The sequence below is a fragment of the Vicugna pacos genome, chromosome 12 (assembly GCF_048564905.1).
Source record: "Vicugna pacos chromosome 12, VicPac4, whole genome shotgun sequence".
Classification (NCBI taxonomy): domain Eukaryota; kingdom Metazoa; phylum Chordata; class Mammalia; order Artiodactyla; family Camelidae; genus Vicugna; species Vicugna pacos.
In genome coordinates, this window is record NC_132998.1 from 19,752,846 (window position 1) to 19,772,631 (window position 19,786).

Here is a 19,786-nt window from a genome sequence, read left to right on the forward strand (position 1 = left end):
TACCATGTGACATTTTATCACTGTTTGCCCTTTTCTGTGCTAATATTTTTTAATCGTACTTATTGAACATAGTGAGATTTCTTGCCACACCTCAAGCAAAGAAAGGTTTTCTTTTTTTAATTGCAGAGTTAAAGCCTGGCTCGTGAACTTACCCACCACAGCGATCTGTCTAAAGCAGTTCTCTGGGTGTGCCACTGCTAACATGCTTAAAAGACTTTCCATTTCCTACAGGGAAAAAAAGCCTCGTTATCATGGTTTATAGTGTCTTTCATAATCCAATCATGCCTGCTTTTCTAGATTTTATAATTCATTGTTGCCACCCCCACTCCCCCTTTATACAACAACCATGCCTGTAAACCAGTCACCTCTTGCTTTTTCGTGTTGATTTTTTCACCTCCTGCTCACTTTGCCTGTAACGTCTTTCTACCCTGTCCTGGTTTACTGGTCCAATATTCGTTCTTCCTTTAAATCTCCACTTGTACAGCATGTGAAACTGTCTTTGTCCCTTTGTCCTTTCATAATCCTTTGTATACATGGCTTCACTTTGACTTTACTTCTATACTCATTGTCTTATTTTTGAACTGCTTGCTTATTTTGTCTATTTCTTCTAACTCACTTTGGAGCTTCTTAATGTCACTGACCTGCTACTCATTTTTAGGTCTAGGAAAGGGCCTGGATCATAGTAGATGCTTAATAAATGCTTATTGAACTAAGCTGAAATTGTGAAAAATTGATTGGGCCCCAGAGAAGAGACTCTTAATCAAAGTAAAAAGATATTGATTATAAACCAAAATATCACTTCATTAATTTATGCAGAGGAATAGATATTCTTTACAGATAGCTGAAAAACTAAGTTATTAATCATATGTGTTTCTTATTGAACATAAGAATCTGAGACAAAAACTTGGTTTCTGAGCCTATGAAAGTGCCCATCCCTCAAAATAACATGCGTCTCTGGGCCCCAGAGCCCTCCTTGTCCTCTCTTGGTTAGAGCTGATTTTCAAATATTCCTCTGTTTATGGTTACATAAATCATCATGTGATTTATATTTTAAAAGAATGGGTATATCTATTGAGGAGCTAACTTCTTCCCCTTTATATTGACTTTTACTAATTCTCAAGATTTAATTTTGTTAAACTACCATTATCTTGTTCCACATCACTAGACTATATACAACTACTTGCATTGTATCCAAGTGTGCTGGGTAATTTTGCATGTTTCATCATTCACATGATGTTCTTTTCTGTTTTGTTTTGTTTTCTTGTTTTCTTTTTGCTGAAGAAGGAAAATATGAAGTAGTGATAGGTGTTGAATGAAAAGCACAGAGTATCAGTGCGAGTGACATTTATATGAGATATTTTTCTGGAGTATCTTCAGGCTAATTCATGGACAGTGTGAGGCTTGTGCTGAGCTTTGAAGAATGGGCAGGATTTCAAAGGGACTGAGGTGAATGTGGGAGCAGAGAGTAGACTTGACAAGTTCAGGATCAGGGGGCTTGAAACAGAAGTGATGATGTACAGGTAGGTTAGAGCCAGGCTGTAGGGGGTCTGTGAATTGTAGGCTCGAGGTCTTGAACTTTTATCTGCAAGCAAAGGGAAGCTATCACTTTTTGAGCAGAGCGTGCCATCATGTGAGTCCATGATTAACATGACAGTGATGTTCAAAATTTACTGGCCCTCTTGGCACCCACTGCATACTACTGTTATACTTGTTACTAGAGATAGAAAGATAGACAAGAAATGTACCTGTCCTCAAGCAATCAAGCACCTTGCAGACTAATGAAGAAAAGATTTTTCATCAGCATGTTAAATAAATGATAGTGTTACGGGAGCTCTCAAGGGGAAGAAATAGCTTAGCTTCACAATAGAATGATATTTGAGCTGAGTCTCTTAGGAACAAAAGTGTTCCAGGCAGAGTGAGGGGGAGGAAGTTTCTAGGTGAAATATGATTTTCAGAGTGTGAAAGAGCCAGTCGTGTTTGGGCAGTGGTGAGAAGTTCAGGGTGGCTGGGGGAGGCTTTGACTATACTGTTTGGGAGTCTGAGGGTGAAGTGGGAAGGCTAGTCTTCAACAGGTATGAATAGAACTTTAAATCCATTGCGCTGTCTTTAACAGTATACTGAGTTTGGGTTTGAGTTTGGGTTTGTTAATTGACAGTCCTAGAAAATAATTTTTTAAAAAATCAACATTACTTTAGGATGAAAAAAATTTATGCGCCTCCCTCCCCTATAATATTTTACAGTTTAAAGAACATACCAGTAAAATGCTTTTCAGATTCATGTTTAAAAGAGGGTGACATTTCTAAACAAGTTTATGCTAAGGAACTTATTCTTGTAATTTTTGACATTGGCCGTTTTAAGAAAGATGGATTTGGTTAGCAGCCTGACTGAAAGTAAATATCCTAATACTGAGGATATTTGTGACTTTATTATTGACAGAATTAGGACACAAGATATATTTCTGTTTATCGTAAAGGTATCGTAGTATAGTGGGAAGAGTACATTTGAGACTTGCTTTAACAGCACATGAATTAATGTATCTAATCTCTATCATCCTCTTTTAGCTAATGCTTCGGCAATTGTACAGTGTTATTGTGTGGATTAAATGAGTTAATAATGGCTGTGAACATACTTACAAACTTTTAAATATTCCTAGGTATTGCTCTTATTCCAGTGAATCTTAGGATGAGTCTCTATCCTGCATAAAGCTGGCGATAAAAAAATCACCCTCACGTTCAACTATGCGAATTTTCCAGGTAAAAAGTTAACAGAGTTTGCTAATGAGACTGATCTGTAAAAGACTAATCTCCCCTGAAGATAGCCATTGTACATCAAAGACAGAATATAAAAAACAATTTAAGACACTGGAGAGCCCCAGCACCAAGGGTAGGTTGGAACTGAAGGGGGATTTGATCCTTGAAGAAAGCAGTTCATGGTGGTATCTACACCTGTGGCTTTTTCTCTGCGGGCAGTCCTCAATCCATGACGCATCTGAGTCTTAAGCAGAAAACTGCAGTTTTATTGACTTATGTTATCAGTGACTAGAGTTGGAATAACTAGAGTAGCTGAAATTTGAGGGGGGGAATCCAGGATAAGCATGACCCAGGGAGGAGGAAGCCCCCAAATCTGAGCATTAATTTGTCGCAGACATCCCTGGACTATGACTGTTACAGGGGAGGTCTATGGAACCTGCAGAGAGCAGTAATTAGAAGATGGTGAAAGCTGAGAGAGGTTGTAGTTCCTGCCCATAGTGGTGACATATTTGAATTTGAAATCTGCCCGGCTAGAGAGATTAACAGCTCAAAATTTCCATCGAAATCCTAGAGGCATCACACCTTAGGAGTAAAAACTTTATTGCATGATTAAGGAATTTGCCCTAACACCAAGCCAAAACAGAAACAGATTTACGCTAAGTATAAATCAATGTCCAGAGATTCAAGGTGCCAAATTTAAAAAAAAAAAAAAAGTCAATGTTGTTTAGAAGAAGAGACCAAAATCTAAATCTCTACAGTTTATCCATTCACAATACTCAGAGTACAATAAACAATTATTAGATATGCAAGTAAGCAGAAAATGTGACCCATAAGTGAAAGAAAAATTGGTCAATGTAGACAAACCCCAGGATGATGCAGATGTTGGAATTAGCAGAAAAATACTTTAAAATAGCTTTTATGAATGTGTTCAAGGACTTAAATGTAAAGATAGTCATACTGAGTAACCAGGTGGAGAATCTCAGCAGAGAAATGCAAACTACATTAAAAAAAAAAAAAAAGAACCAAATGGAAATTCTTGTACCAAAAGTACAATATCTGAAGTTAGAAATTAAAATGTAAAACATTCACTGGATGGGCTTTAACAGCAAATTGAAGATGACAGAAGACAAGTTCTGGAAACTTGAAGAGGGATGGATATCATCTAATCTGAAAAGGAGAGAATAATAAGGTCAAAAAAGAAATGAAGGGCGCCTCTGGGAACTGAAGTACCATAGTGAGTAGTCTTGCGTACATCTAATTAGTATCAGATAGTCTAATGTACATGTAATTGGAGTTCAGAGGAAAAAGAGAATGGAGCAAAAAATATATAAAGAAATAATGGCTGAACATTTTCCAAATTCAGTGAAAACAGTAACTTACCAATTCAAGAAGCTCTGAGAATCCCAAGGAACACAAGAGGACCACATGCAGGCATATCATAACCAAACAGCTGAAAATGAAAGACACAGAGACAACTGGGATCCAAGGAAGGAAGGCACATTACATGAAGGGGGAGGGCAATTGAAATTGACCGTTGACTTTGCATTAGAAACAGTGGAGGGTAGGAGACAACCTGATGTCGTCTTTAAAATACGGAAAGAAATATGTGTCCATTTAGTAGGAGAATGTCCTTTAAAAAAGTATGTAAAATAAAAACATTTTCAGGTAATCTAAAATTAGGACAGTTTGTCACCAGTTGACCTCCTGCATTATAAGCAATGCTAAAGGAAACTTGCCAGGCCAAAGGGAAATGACACTGGTTGGAAACCCATCTGCAGTGAGGAAGACACACACCAGCTGTCATATATATGAGATGCAGAGGACTTTGTTTTTTCCTTCTCTCAATTTTTTTGAAAGACATGTGACTGTTTACATTTAAATGTATTGTGCAATTGATAATGTAAGTTGTAAACTATATGATGACAATAGCTAAAAAATTGGGGGCAGAAAATGGAATTAACTGTGTTTGTGAAGAATTACAGTATCTCTTGGCAGACTGATAAATCAAGATGCATTTTTATCCCTAGAACAACCACTAGAATAGATTACAGGAAGATACCACTAAGAAGCCATTATAAGAATTAAAATGGAATACTTAAAAAATCTAGATAACCTGAACAAAGACAGGAAAAGAAGAACACAGGAATAAATAGCAGATGAGACAAAGAGAAAGCAAATAGTAAAATGGTAGACTTAAAATCGACTTACAGCAACAATTATGTTAAATGCAAAAAAATTATCACTGCAAAGCATGGCACAAATTTATGTTGTCTAGAAGAGGCACTCTTTAAGTTCAGTGCTGTAGATAGGTTATAAGTGAAAGAATGGGAAAAGATGCACTGTGCACACTGTAATTCTATGAAAGCTTGTGTGGCTATATTAATAATTACACAAAATAGACTTTAAGACAAATGGTATTACGAGGGACAAAGAGGGACATTTCATCAAAAGTTTCTTCTGTATAATGCAGGGAACTATGTTCAATATCTTGTAATAAACTTTAATGAAAAAGAATATGAAAACAAATATACATATGTATCTGCATGACTAGGACATTGTGCTGGACACCAGAAATTGACACACTGCAATTGTACTTCCATTGAAAAAGAAAAATAAAGCTAAGGGGCAAGCCACAAAAAAGAGGGACATTTCATAACGATAAAAGAGTCAATTCATCCGAAGTAAGAATGATAAGTGATGTATAGTTTACTTCAGAATGCATAAGCAAAAATTGGAAGATGGTGGTTGGATAGCATTGTGAATGCTACAGATCTGTACACTTAAAATGATTAAAATGGGAAACTTTATTATGCATATTTTATCACAATTTTAAAAATTACAGCACTAAAGGAAAAAAACAGACAAATCCAGGCTTATATTTGGAGAATTTTTAACTTTTTTCTTAGCAACTGAGAGGATAAGTAGACAAAAAATCAGTTAAGTTTATAGAAAAACTAGAAAACACTCTTAACTGCCTAGCCACAGTTGACATTTGTGGATGGCTGCACCCAATAGCTGCAGTATACATGTTCTTTTTCAAATTCACAATCAGCCATTCTCTGAAACTGACCACATCCTGAGTCATAAAATAAATGTTAATAAATTTTAAAAAATGACTCTTACATAATATGTCCTCTGACCATAGTAGAATTAAATTAGGCATCAATAACATGACAAGAAAACTTCAACTATTTGGAAATTAAAGCAGCATGTTCTAAATAACTCATGTTTCTAAGGAGAAATCAGAAGGAAACTTTGAAAATAGTTTGAGTGGGAAGAAAATACAGTCTATCAAAATGTGTAGAATTTGTGCTTAGAGCATAATATAGAGCTAAAGTGATTTTATTACAGAAGAGGAGCTCTCAGATGACCTAAGTTTCATGTTAAGAAGCTAGAAAAATTTAAGCATATTAAACCAAAATAAAATAGAAGGAATGTAATAAAGAACAGAAGCCAACGTAATAGGAAGCAGACAAACAATAGGGGAAAAAAAAAACCCAATGTTGGTTCTTTGAAATGATTAATAAAATTGATAAACTGACTGATTTAACTGATTAAGAGAAAAAGCTAAAACACAAGTAATCAATATCAAGAATAAAAGCATGTCATTCCCATTGACATAATAAGGATTATGAGGGAATACTTTGAACAGTTTTGTGCCAATAAATTCAAAACCTTAGATGGAATGGACATAATGCTTTGAAAATCATAACCCTACTAAAAACTGACACCAGGAAAAGTGGAAAATCTGAAGATCTCTGTATTTATTAAGTAAGTTGAATCATTATTATTAACCTACCTGAGAAGCTAACTCCAGGCCCAGATGGTTTCACTGGTGAATTCTGTAAAACATTTAAGGAAGAAATAGCTCCAAGCTTAAACAAAAGCTTTAAGAAAATAGAAGTAGAAGTAATACTTCCCAACTGGGTTTTTGAGGCCAGCATAACTCTAAAATATTTTGGCCTAAGGTGTTACAAGAAAAGAAAATTCCAGACACAGATTAAAAATATCCTTAAAATACTAGTAAAATCAAACCAAATAATATATAGAAGGATAATAAATCATGAGCAAGTCAGTTGTCCCAGCAAAGTCAGTTTGTTTACCATATGAAAATTAATTTGTCCAAGCTACCATGTTGAAATTATTCAGAGGAGGAAAACCTATATGATCAACTTCAATATATGCAGGAAAACATTTGATAGAATAACATTTATTTGTAATAAAACCTTTCAGCAAACTAGAATAGAAGGACGCTTCTTCAACTCAATAAAGGGCATCAACAAAAAAACCTGCCACCAACTGTATACTCATTGGGGTAAGTCTGACTGCTTTCCCTTACGATGGAACACAAGGCAGAGGTGTCCACTGTCACCACTGACATTCATTCAAATTCGTTGAAATGGCCAAGTGGATTCTAGAATTTTTACAGAAAAGTAAAGGACCTAGAATTGCCAAAACTGTCTTGGAGAAGAAGTTGGAGGATTCACTATCTGATTTCAAGACTTACTATAAAGTTAAAATAATCGAGACAACAACATGGGTGTATCTCAAAAGTATGATTGAAAAGCTAGACACAAAAGACAGTGGTGCCTATGATTCCGTATGAAGTTAATCAATGTGCAGAATAAGTTGTTGGGACAGAATTTCAATCAATGGTTGTTTCTGGCAGTGGGGATTGACTGGAAAGGGGTTGGGGGATTAAGGGACTTTTTGGGTTGATGGAAATGTTCTGCTTCTTGATTGGGACGGTAGTTACAAGGGTACATAAAAGTATCTCTCAGAGCTCATAGAATGGTACACCTTGTATCTCTTCATGAAAATTTCACCTAAAAAAAAAGTGTATCTCAATCTATGTTGGCTCCCTCCATTATATTCCTTTTCTACATTGGCCAGTGATCATTTAAATGTTGTTCCTGCCATGACACTTTTTCCAATATCCTCTGTTGAGATAACTCTTCTCCTTACTGTTTCACTGTGCCTAAATCTCAATCATAGCAATTACATAATCTTATTTTGTTACATGATTACTAAATATAATCCCCTTGAAGCAAGGGAATGTCTCTTATCATTACTGTATCTCTGAAATCTCAAATGTAGACCTTTACTTATGGAAGATATTCAGAGTTTCCAAAAAGAGGATTGTATGTAGGTATGGTTGTGTGTGCATTATTTTCAGTGCTAGTGCTGTGAATTTTGTACAAGTCAGTGCATTTTGCCATGTTGTTTAAAACTATCTAATATCTCTGCAAAATACCACACTCATTTACTTAAGTAACATCTAATCTTATTCTATCAAAGCAAATATGTCTTGCTGCTTCTGCTCTAACCATAACACTAAATAAGTTTGGCCAAGCCACTTGCCTTACATACTGATATTAAATTTCTTTGAGAGATTTTTCCCTGTGTAGATATAGTTAATATTTTCTTTGGCATATGTCTATGTTTACATCTATAGCTATGTTTTTTTTTAACAGTTTACATAGACTCATTCACTAGGTAACACAGATTTTGCTCATTTGCTGAGGCTGTATCACATCACTTCTTTCTTTGAAAGAATCCAACCTGACACATTTATTTTTTTATTGTATACCTCTAGCTGGGTGTCTCATGTTTACTCCCTTAACTGCCATCAGATTTTCAAGTGGATCAGCTATTGGTTTTGATGTTCTACATGGTCCTTAATGACAGAGGAAAATTAAGTCTGTTATAGTTTGACTTACAATGAAAGCCATAAATCGTTACTAGACTGGGGTCTCAATTAGGAAGTATTTTCTTATTTTAATTTCTTATCTATTGAAATGGAGCTGTGAGTGATGAACAAAAATTTAAAAGTATATTGTCATGTGAGTTGTAACTATAGCAGGTAGCTAAGCTCAGTATTATTTTGCATTTAAAAACTTTTGCATTAACAAGGAACATACATAAAACATAATTTTTGTTTGGTGACTCTCAAGTAAATATTCTAATACGATATATGAAGGTAGCCATTTCTTTTGTAAATCCAAGAATAGGGATCTTGTAGTGAATGCATTACTCATGTAATTATTACTTAACGTATATAAGAATTATGTGAAAAAGCTCAGAATCCATAGGAGTGTTGAAAAGTGAAGGCGGGTAGCTCCAGATGTAGGTCTGAAGGAACAGAGCTCTTGGATGTGGTTTGAAGGGTCTGGGTTATGCCTTTTTAAGGAGAAACTCTTTCACTACCCTAAATAGGGTATAATGATGTATATCACTGGAATGTTGCAGCTTGGGGAGATCTGAAAAGATTTACATTGACTCTCTCTGGAAAGTTTTTTCATGATGCCCCATGAATGGCTTAGAGTTTGGCACTGAACTTCCATTCAGGAGATGTTTGCTGGGTAAACAGCTGAATAACATCTCAGCGAGATGACAAAAAGTTCGACCTTAACTTTCTAAGCAAACACAGTAAATCTTCATAAGGTAACATTTGCAAAGAATTTACTGATTCTGACTGCTAACCCATTTTATTTTCAATGAAATGTTTCAGGGGGAAGAAAAATGTTTTAGAGTTTACTTCATGGTTATATGTGAACACATGCCAGTTTGAAACTGTGGAGTTTTGTTTTAAAGAATAAAGCACAGCATCTTAGTATTTGTGATATTCCTTTAATTTATTTGCATTATTACAGTGGGCTAACACAGACTTGGTTGTAAATCAGCAGCAAATAGAGATGAAGAGAATGCAATCTAGAAGACAGAGGATGGAAACAAAACTATTGGAGTTACAAATACAATTTTGTCATTTGATTTTGTTCAGTTTAGTGTAAGACAATGGATGGATATTGTTAGAGAATGTAGCTAAAAACCATCCCTGTACTCAGGGCAAAGTTTCCGAGATTGTTACTGAGCTAATCTCAGTGTTTCGGAAAATATCAAGATTCTCTGTGACTAGAAAAATAAAAGGTGGGGATTTGGTTTACAAATGTATACTTTTAACAACATGAGGTCTGGAGACAGGTAAGGAGGTGATTATTGAACTGTACCTTAATGCTTTCATGGCCTGTTAGGAGGATGGTTGGTTCAATGACTGCAGTGCCCGGAAGATCCTTCCTGTGCTGCTCAGAGTGAAAAGTGTCTTCCCTTCACAGAGTTCAGCGCCTCAACAGCTGTCAGAAATAACTGCATACGCTTTGTTCTAAATCTAACGTTTTGTGATACAGTTCCCTTCAGCTATGGTAGTTTTTCTGTCATAGCTTACAATTAAAACCGTAAATCCTATAGCTCTCCCATTGCAGGGCATTGGCAACCTTTTCCCATCATTTGGGAATTTAAGGAGGAAGGAAAATAGATGAGAGAAAAGAAAGAAACAGTATGTGAGGCAGGATACAGTTCTTCACTGCAGCACCGTTCTTTTTGCGGAGGCGTCTGGGAGGCAGACATTGGAAAACCAAGTGCAGAGAAAAGCAATTTGGATCCATCATGTCTGTCATAGAAAACATTTTGGAAGGATCAAATCTCAAGTCAAAATTTCTTGCTCCCCATCACCTTTTACACTGCCTACTGTCTTATTATCTAAATTTTTGGTACATGGTCATTTTACTTGTGTATGGGAAAGAAAAATGAAATCAAAATTCAGTTTGGCACAGTGTTCAAAGCAAGCAGTACACATTTACCTTTACAAATGAGATACTTTCTTTTAACTAACAGTCAGCTGTTTTCATAGTAACACTCTGGGGTCCAGAGAGTAACAGGATATTCCGTTTGCCAGTAGCGGGTCGGTGTTGTGAGATCCAGCGTGCAGTTCCCCAGCCCAGGGGCTGTTTCGGTGTCTGGGCTGTGCTGTGCTTGGCAGGACTGGGAGGGACAGTGGCCAGTAGCCCTTCCCCTGTTACTGCCACCCAGCTTACTGCATTTCACAGAAGTGCGTGAACAACAGACTTCTAAAGGCATCCTTAAAAATCTTTAAACTTGAGACTAAGATAAATTAATGCCCTCTCTTATGAGTTCTGCAGAATTATTATCAAGTCATTATTAAACATCTATTATAGCTTGACTCACAATAAACCTTTACTACAGGGAGCCTGGGTTTTAACTGTAGCTCCACCGCACGCTTGTTCTGTATCTTCGCTGTGCCTCATTTCTTCGTCTTTAAAATGGTAGTAATAATGGTCCTACCTCATAGGGCTGTTGTGAAGATAAATGAGTTAAGGTATCTTAATCCCTTTGAACAGTGCTTGGCACGTGGTAACCAGTGCTGTGTGTTAGCTATTACTGTTGCTGCTGCCTTTGTGAAATGACATATGTCCAAGCTGAGTTTGGACATTCAAGTAGATTTTCTTGTGTTTGGAACGTAATAATCACACCTGTGGAACTACTAGAGATAAAGTAACATGTGTATCTGTTGACCATGTTGTCAGATAACCGTGTTCTCACCTGTTCAGAGAGGGGCAATTATGAACCGCAAAATTCTCTCTTAGATGGCCATTTATTAGAGGATACTTGTGTTCAGTTTCATAGGTCAGAGCAATCGGATTCCTTTAAAGCAAGATTGAGGGTGAGTGTTGAGTTCAGTGAAGGACTTGTTGGTTTCGTGTGAGGTGCCTGGCCGTCTGATGCTAGGTGCTCAGCCACAGTAAGGAGGGCTGGCTTCCAGGCATGCAGTTTCAGTTCCTGACCCTGGGAAGGAAGGCTTAGCCTGAGATGAAGTAGCCGGACTTGTCTCCTTTGCTGATAGCTGGCCCAAGCACACTGTTTGAAAATATTGCTCACCATTTGGGGGCCCCTCCTTAGTTTTCTGCTAGGCAGGTGCTGGTCTGCTAGTTGTACCAGAAAATAGCTCATTTGTAAACTTCAGTTTACAGTGTTTTAAAAGGTATCTTTCTGTGAGTGATCGTGATGCTAAAGAACATGATAAAGATTTTTAGAACTCACAGAGGATTGGCGTTTTTGCTGAGCCATCTTTCTCCCCCTTCTTGGTATGCTGATTTGCCTCCAGGAGGTAAATGGTTTTTGCCTTAAAGGTATGAACCTTGGCTGCTCACTGTTCACTTGGCTTTTTAAAACACTGAGATCAGTGGTTCTCAGCCCTGACTGCACATCAGCACCACCAGGGGAGCTTTTAAGACAACAGAATTCCCAGGGCCTGGAGCCCAGACCTATTAATCAAAAGCCCTGGAGTACCAGGACCTGGACACTGGTGTGTTTTAAAAGCCTCCTGGGTGATTCTAATGTGCAACCAGAGAGCATCCTGGGTGATACGCGACCAGAGTTTAGAACCCTTGATCTGACTTCTAGTAACGAGATCTCCCATGTCACTAGGGGACTGCTTGTTGGCATGGGGATTGTCTGCCTGGATTGTCAGTACACCCTTGTCATGCATGTGGTTCCTGGTCTCCTTGGATTTAAAGGACTCGTGGTGAACCTCTGATACTGCCTTAGCTAATAAGCCTATAGAGGTCCTCCTCTTTCAGTCTCATGTTAAAATTTTCATCAGCATCACAGCAATGCAGACTCTTAATTTGTTCTTCTTATTCTTCAATCTGCATATTATTAGAGGAACAGTTTTTCCTCAAGAAAAAAACTGGTTACTTCTACCTACGGAAAGTTTGGGTAGGTGATACAACTGAGACTGAAAAGTTGGATTGAATTGGTTGAGGGGAGGGAGGGTGATCAGCGAAGTTAAAAACATTTTTTACTGAGTTTCATCTTTATGCTTTAATACCGACAGAATGATTTCACTTTCCCCCAAAAGTCCAGTGAAATAGATGCTGTCACCTGTGAATTAAATTGTTAAGTAACTTGACCAGGTTTTTCTGGTTCCTATGTCCAGAGCTGAAGTGTGACCCCCAGGCTTGCTCCCATGCTCTCTCCATTGCAAACCACAGCTACTTGTGGTCTTGCATATTTGGTCTCCACAAAGCCATGGTAATTTGCTCCTATCGAAATATTTTCATCATGAAGGACAATTAAACTATAGTAAAATATGCTCATTTGTTTTACTTTTAGAAGAGGAATGTTAGGACGTAAATGCATAAAACATGTTTTATCTTGACTAAAACAGGGCTTGATAGCCATAAATTTTGGCAACAGGGTGTGGCTTCTTTTCTCCTACCTTAGTATTAGAACATCGAATTGTAAATACCAGATCTAGGCTCTCCGCACATAAAGATTTCACAAGGCTGGAGGGCTTAAAGTATTCTGTTTTCTATGGCTCGCTTAAAAAACATAGGCTAATTTGATGTTTGCATTTTTCTTTTTGTCTTTCCCCTTCTCTTCCCTTTTTTCTTTATCCCATGAATTTTTTTTAAAAAATACTGTGTTCTGGAATTAAATAGTGAGTAGTAAAATTCAATGTCTTATGTGAGCATCTTCGGGCCTAAAAATGTTTCAGTTTCTGTTTTTATTTCAGTCCTGCTTTGAAGTATTCAGAGAGGCCCTTTAATCATCACTAAGGGAGTTTGGAGAACAGAAGGAAAGATCAATAAAGGCACAGAGACATGAAAGCTAAAGGCGTTCATCGTTCATACTTTTCGCATTTCCTAATGCAATGTATTTACTGTCTACCTCTTTATCACTTTTCTTTTAAATAATGGGCAATACAGGTAAACCTTTTCTCTTTATGTTTTTTAAGAGAGAACACAACTGAATAGAAATTTCATTCATTTACAGGAACAAAACATAACATGCATTTAAGTAACAGATTTGGTTATACAAGTTAACATCTTAAGAGGAAGAGGCCAGAAGTATGCCTTTGTGTGAGCTGATCTCTCTGGCTCTCATCGGATGAGTCTTCTGAAGGAAAGGTCTGGTTATATCTAGAGTAACAAATGGTTTCATTGGAAAGAATTACTGTGCAAGTAAGTTTGCAGAGCTAAACGATCCAGAAGGGTTGCTGCATAGAATATTGCTGTCTGAGTGTGAAGCAGTTGTTTTCTGTTTAGTTTATATAGAAAGTTTAGATAATGTAGCTGCTTTCGTATCATTTCATGAAACATTTACTAAATGCCTGCTGTGCAAGATACTTTATAAGGTGCTATGCTGAATACAAAATTAAATATGAAGTCGAGTGAAATAGGTAAATAATTTATTATAATACAAGGTATAATGACTTAAATTGAGGCTAAAACTTCCGTAGGCAAGCAGAGGAAGGGCGTGATTAAGTATTGATGTAATTATCACAACTCATGGATTAAAGTACAAAGCACATCTAATAAGATTTCTTTTAATACTGTAGGCCAAGTGATTCATTTAGTCATTCATAAACACTTTGTTTACTTTCTAAATCTGATTTAATTTTTCTGGGTCTGTGTGCATCTGTGGCTAGGAGGCGTAGGAGGTTGCTTACCACCCATGGAGCAACTGTGTTTTGTTTTTCTACTCTTTGGAATTAAAACGAAACTGCCTGGAAAATGGGGGACTTATTCACAAGATAATGTGGTTGGAGTCTGCATGACTGCTATACTTTTGGTTTATCACAGCTTAAACGTCAGAATAGCTTTGAAAAGTGTCTTGAGTCAGATGATGTCTCATTGATTTATGAGCGCCAGTGAGTATAGGTTGTTATGTAATCAGAAGTGGCCTCCTGAGCTCCACCGTCATGAGTCCTCCACGGAGCACACTCTGGGAACTTGGACCAATGGAGAACATCCAGGTGTCCGATTCACAGAAGTCTCCAGGTGAAAGGGACTTTGAAGTTCATCTACCTCTTCATTTCAAAAAGCTTGAGGCCTAGAAATGTCAGGGGATTAGCTTGGTGGTCGCAATAATTTGGAGAGATCTTTGATGTAGCTGTACTCATATTACTGTTTTTGTTATTTCTCTGATGGATTTGAAATGATATGCTTATTTGCTATCGACAATTTTGTTAGTCATTAAGAACAGACATTTGAAAAAGATGACAAATGACAGAACAACATGCACAACAGTTTCTAGTCATTTTATTTTTTTAAACATTTTTTATTGATTTATAATCATTTTACAGTGTTGTGTCAAATTCCAGTGTTCAGCACAATTTTTCAGTCATTCATGGACATATACACACTCATTGTCACATTTGTTTTCTCTGTGATTTATCATAACATTTTGTGTATATTTCCCTGTGCTATACAGTGTAATCTTGTTTATCTATTCTACAACTTTGAAATCCCAGTCTATCCCTTCCCACCCTCTACCCCCCTGGTAACCACAGGTCTGTATTTTCTGTCCATGAGTCTATTTCTGTCCTGTATTTATGCTTTGTTTTTGTTTGCTTGTTTGTTTTTGTTTTTGTTTTTTAGATTCCACATATGAGCGATCTCATATGGTATTTTTCTTTCTCTTTCTGGCTTACTTCACTTAGAACGACATTCTCTAGGAGCATCTATGTTGCTGCAAATGGCATTATGTTGTCGGTTTTTATGGCTGAGTAGTATTCCATTGTATAAATATACCACATCTTCTTTATCCAGTCACCTGTTGATGGACATTTAGGCTGTTTCCATGTTTTGGCTATTGTAAATAGTGCTGCTATGAACATTGGGGTGCAGGTGTCATCCTGAAGTAGATTTCCTTCTGGATACAAGCCCAGGAGTGGGATTCCTGGGTCATATGGTAAGTCTATTCCTAGTCTTTTGAGGAATCTCCACGCTGTGTTCCATAGTGGCTGCACCAAACTGCATTCCCACCAGCAGTGTAGGAGGGTTCCCCTTTCTCCACAGCCTCTCCAGCATTTGTCATTTTTGGATTTTTGAATGATGGCCATTCTGACTGGTGTGAGGTGATACCTCATTGTAGTTTTGATTTGCATTTCTCTGATAATTAGTGATATTGAGCATTTTTTCATGTGCTTTTTGATCATTTGTATGTCTTCCTTGGAGAATTGCTTGTTTAGGTCTTCTCCCCATTTTTGGATTGGATTGTTTATTTTTTTCTTATTGAGTCGTATGAGCTGCTTATATATTTTGGAGATCAAGCCTTTGTCGGTTTCACTTGCAAAAATTTTCTCCCATTCTGTAGGTTTTCTTCTTGTTTTATTTCTGGTTTCCTTTGCTCTGCAGAAGCTTGTAAGTTTCATTAGGTCCCATTTGTTTATTCTTGCTTTTATTTCTTCTAGGAGAAAATTTTTGAGATGTATGTCAGATAATGTTTTGCCTATGTTTTCCTCTAGGAAGTTTATTGTATCTTGTCTTATGTTTAAGTCTTTAATCCATTTTGAGTTGATTTTTGTATATGGTGTAAGGGTGTGTTCTAGCTTCATTGTTTTACATGCTGCTGTCCAGTTTTCCCAACAGCATTTGCTGAAGAGACTGTCTTTATTCCATTGTATATTCTTGCCTCCTTTGTCGAAGATTAGTTGACCAAAGGTTTGTGGGTTCATTTCTGGGCTCTCTATTCTGTTCCATTGGTCCATATGTCTGTTTTGGTACCAATACCATGCTGTCTTGATGACTGTAGCTCTATAGTATTGTCTGAAGTCTGGGAGAGTTATTCCTCCAGCCTCTTTCTTTCTCTTCAGTAATGCTTTAGCAATTCTAGGTCTTTGATGGTTCCATATAAATTTTATTATGATTTGTTCTAGTTCTGTGAAATATGTCCTGGGTAATTGGAATAGAAATAGCAATTAAAAACCTCCCTACAAATAAAAGTCCAGGACTGGATGGCTTCACTGGGGAATTCTACCAAACATACAAAGAAGAACTCGTACCAGTCCTTCTCAAACTCTTCCAGACGATTGAAAAGGAGGGAATACTCCCAAACTCATTCTATGAAGCCACCATCACCCTGATACCAAAACCAGGCAAAGACACTACAAAAAAAGAGAATTATAGGCCAATATCACTGATGAACATAGACGCCAAAATCCTCACCAAAATTTTAGCAAATAGAATCCAACAACACATAAAAAAGATTATACATCATGACCAAGTGGGGTTCATCCCAGGGACACAAGGCTGGTTCAACATATGCAAATCAATCAGTGTAATACATCACATCAACAAGAGAAAGGCCAAAAACCACATGATCATCTCAATCGATGCAGAAAAAGCATTTGATAAAATTCAACACCTATTTATGATAAAAACTCTCTCCAAAGTGGGTATAGAGGGAACATATCTCAACATAATAAAAGCTATATATGACAAACCTACAGCCAGCATAGTTCTCAACGGTGAAAAACTCAAAAGCTTCCCACTAAAATCTGGGACAAGACAAGGATGCCCACTATCACCACTCCTATTCAACATAGTCCTGGAAATCCTAGCCACAGCAATCAGGCAAGAGAAGGAAATAAAAGGGATCCAAATTGGAAAAGAAGAGGTAAAAGTGTCATATGCTGACGACATGTTACTATATATAGAAAACCCTAAAAGGTCCACACAAAAGCTACTAGAGCTGATTGAAGAATTCAGCAAGGTAGCAGGTTACAAAATTAATGTTCAAAAATCAGTTGCATTTCTTTACACTAACGATAAATCAACAGAAAAAGAAAGTAAAGAAACAATCCCCTTTAAAATAGAACCCAAAGTAATAAAATATCTGGGAATAAATCTAACCAAGGAGGTAAAAGAATTATACACAGAAAACTATAAACCATTGATGAAGGAAATTAAAGAAGACTTTAAAAAATGGAAAGATATTCCATGCTCTTGGATTGGAAGAATCAATATTGTTAAAATGGTCACACTGCCCAAGGCAGTTTCTAGTCATTTTAATCATGATTGTTTGCATCTGACTCCATCTTTTTTCTGCCATGGGCTGCTATGTGCTTTTCTAATCCCCCCCACCCTTTATGGTTAAATAAAGTACTTTTTGTCTGAAAAATGATACTTGATGGCAAAATGAAATCATAACTAATCATTTACAGAGAAGAAATAACTATAAAGAAATAAGCAGGGGCATTTATTTTAATGAAGTGTATCTTTTCAGCAGATATCAGAGTTTTGTCTGAGCCCCATTTTATATTATACATTACAGAATTGTACTCACATGAGATAGGAATGGGGATTATGGTGTTTCGCATGATGTGTTTGGTTCAGAATGCATATATGTAATGATTGTGACTTTCGTCCATTCTTTTTTGTTGTAATTTGTGGGAGAGAGAGAAGAATCAGACTTTTCTCATTTTTTTTTTTTTTTTTAGTTTCTCACCACAGCATAAAAATATGCTTGTTTTCTGGTGGCGCACACATACACGTATAATGAAAAAATCATCCTGGCTGATTAACATTAAGTGTTATTCCTAATGTGGTGAATGCAAACCTTTTACTCATAGTCAGTGCTAATGAGACCACATTTTACAACAATACCCTGGCTTCTTGTTACAGGTACATGTTGGGGCTTGCGGCAATCCCAGCGGTCATACAGTTCTTTGGCTTTCTCTTTTTACCTGAGAGCCCTCGATGGCTCATTCAGAAAGGACAGACTCAGAAGGCCCGGAGAATTTTGTCTCAGATGCGCGGTAACCAGACCATTGATGAGGAATATGACAGCATCAAAAACAACATTGAAGAAGAGGAAAAAGAGGTTGGCTCAGGTAGGTGGATTTTAGACTTACGTGAATTTTAAAACTACACCACGGTTTTGTTTAGAAATTATTGTCTTAGAATGTTTATTTATTTATTAAATTGTATTTATTATTGTATTATTTAATTATTTTATTTGCAGGGGGAGGTAATTAGGTTATTTATCTTTGGTGGAGATACTAGGGATTAAACCCAGGACCTCGTGCATGCTAAGCATGAGCTCTAGTGCTTGAGATATACCCTGCCCCCTTATAATATTATTTAATGTCTCTAAATGAGGTAGTGGTTTTATATGTATTACTGAACCAAAATAAATATATTTTAATTTTAGAAGCCATATAATAATGTTAGAAAAGAATGAAAGGAACACCCCCATAATGCCACCGTCCTCATATAATTACTGTTTTTATTTTTGCAATCTCTTTTATTCTAAGTTGGAAATACTTGACATAGTTGTCATTTTCTGCGTGGGAGCATTTTTTTGACTGTATGTATATTTTACGTATAAATATCTGATATAAAGATAACTATGCATTTTGACCTTCCGTATTAAAAAGTCACTGTGAACTGTTGTCAAAATAAATCACTTTAGTAAAATTAAATACCTTGTTTACATGTGTTACATTAATTTCCATACTAGTTTTTACTAAGATTAAGAATACCTTCGTATACTAATTATGGAATAATTTTGCATTCCTCTATTTTTATTAAAAAGTTTAACTAGTTGCCTAATCCAGATTTCACCATGTTAGGAAACCAAGAAAAAAGGGAATTTTCTGGTTTATTTATACTGATGAATTTATTTTCAGAGAAGAAATCATGTAGGGATTTAAAAATTCTCAGGCAGAATCTATAGTCTTGACAGTCTGATTTGAATGTGAATGATAGGAGAAAGTAGACATTTCACAGCGACCTGCTGGATTGACATCTCCCAAACCGTTTCATTTTCTCTCAAGCTTCCTTTTGTGTCTACATTAATTTGTAGGTCAAATGGAGATGCTGACTTTTATTAGTTAAGTTATTTTTCTTGCCTGAGAAGAGACCAAACACACACACACACCTTTATCGATATCGATTGTATGAAAGTCTTGGAAGGTCTGTTCACCCTCCTCTCCTACCATTTTTTGGTGGAGCTGAAGAAGCAGTAGAATGAACACTTGCAGAAACTGGTCCCTGTGGTAGCCACACGTTAACTTTACAGATATGCAGCACAGTAGTGTGATCTTGCTACCATCTTGCTCAGACCAAAGCCCCTTCTAGGTGAAGGTCGTTTATAACAAAGTTTGTGAGCGCTTACCATGTGCCTGACATGGTCAGCATCTCCAGTGCTCAGCACATGTGTGTGAGTATGCAGGAGACTTTTGCTTTAACAAAATAATTCACTTTTACTGAGTTCAAGATTGTGTTAATTTTTAAAATACAGTTTTAAATGTCTATTTAAATTACAGATACCTTCTATTATGCTCCTGTCAAAATTCTTCTTGGCAGTTGATTAAATGAAACATGAGGTTTTTTTTAGTAATCAGTACACTCAAAACCCATGTTCTAATGTGTGAGTAGAAATCTTTTCAG

General features: G+C 36.6%; 1 protein-coding gene across 1 annotated transcript in view; it reads left to right on the forward strand.

Moving 5' to 3' along the window:
* Nucleotides 1-19,786, forward strand: part of SLC2A13 (solute carrier family 2 member 13) — a 330,277-nt gene that overhangs the window by 64,503 nt on the left and 245,988 nt on the right. The window contains exon 3 of the mRNA XM_006203113.4: nt 18,017-18,225. Coding sequence (XP_006203175.4) covers nt 18,017-18,225 — 209 coding nt within the window. The remainder of the gene's footprint in view (nt 1-18,016; nt 18,226-19,786) is intronic.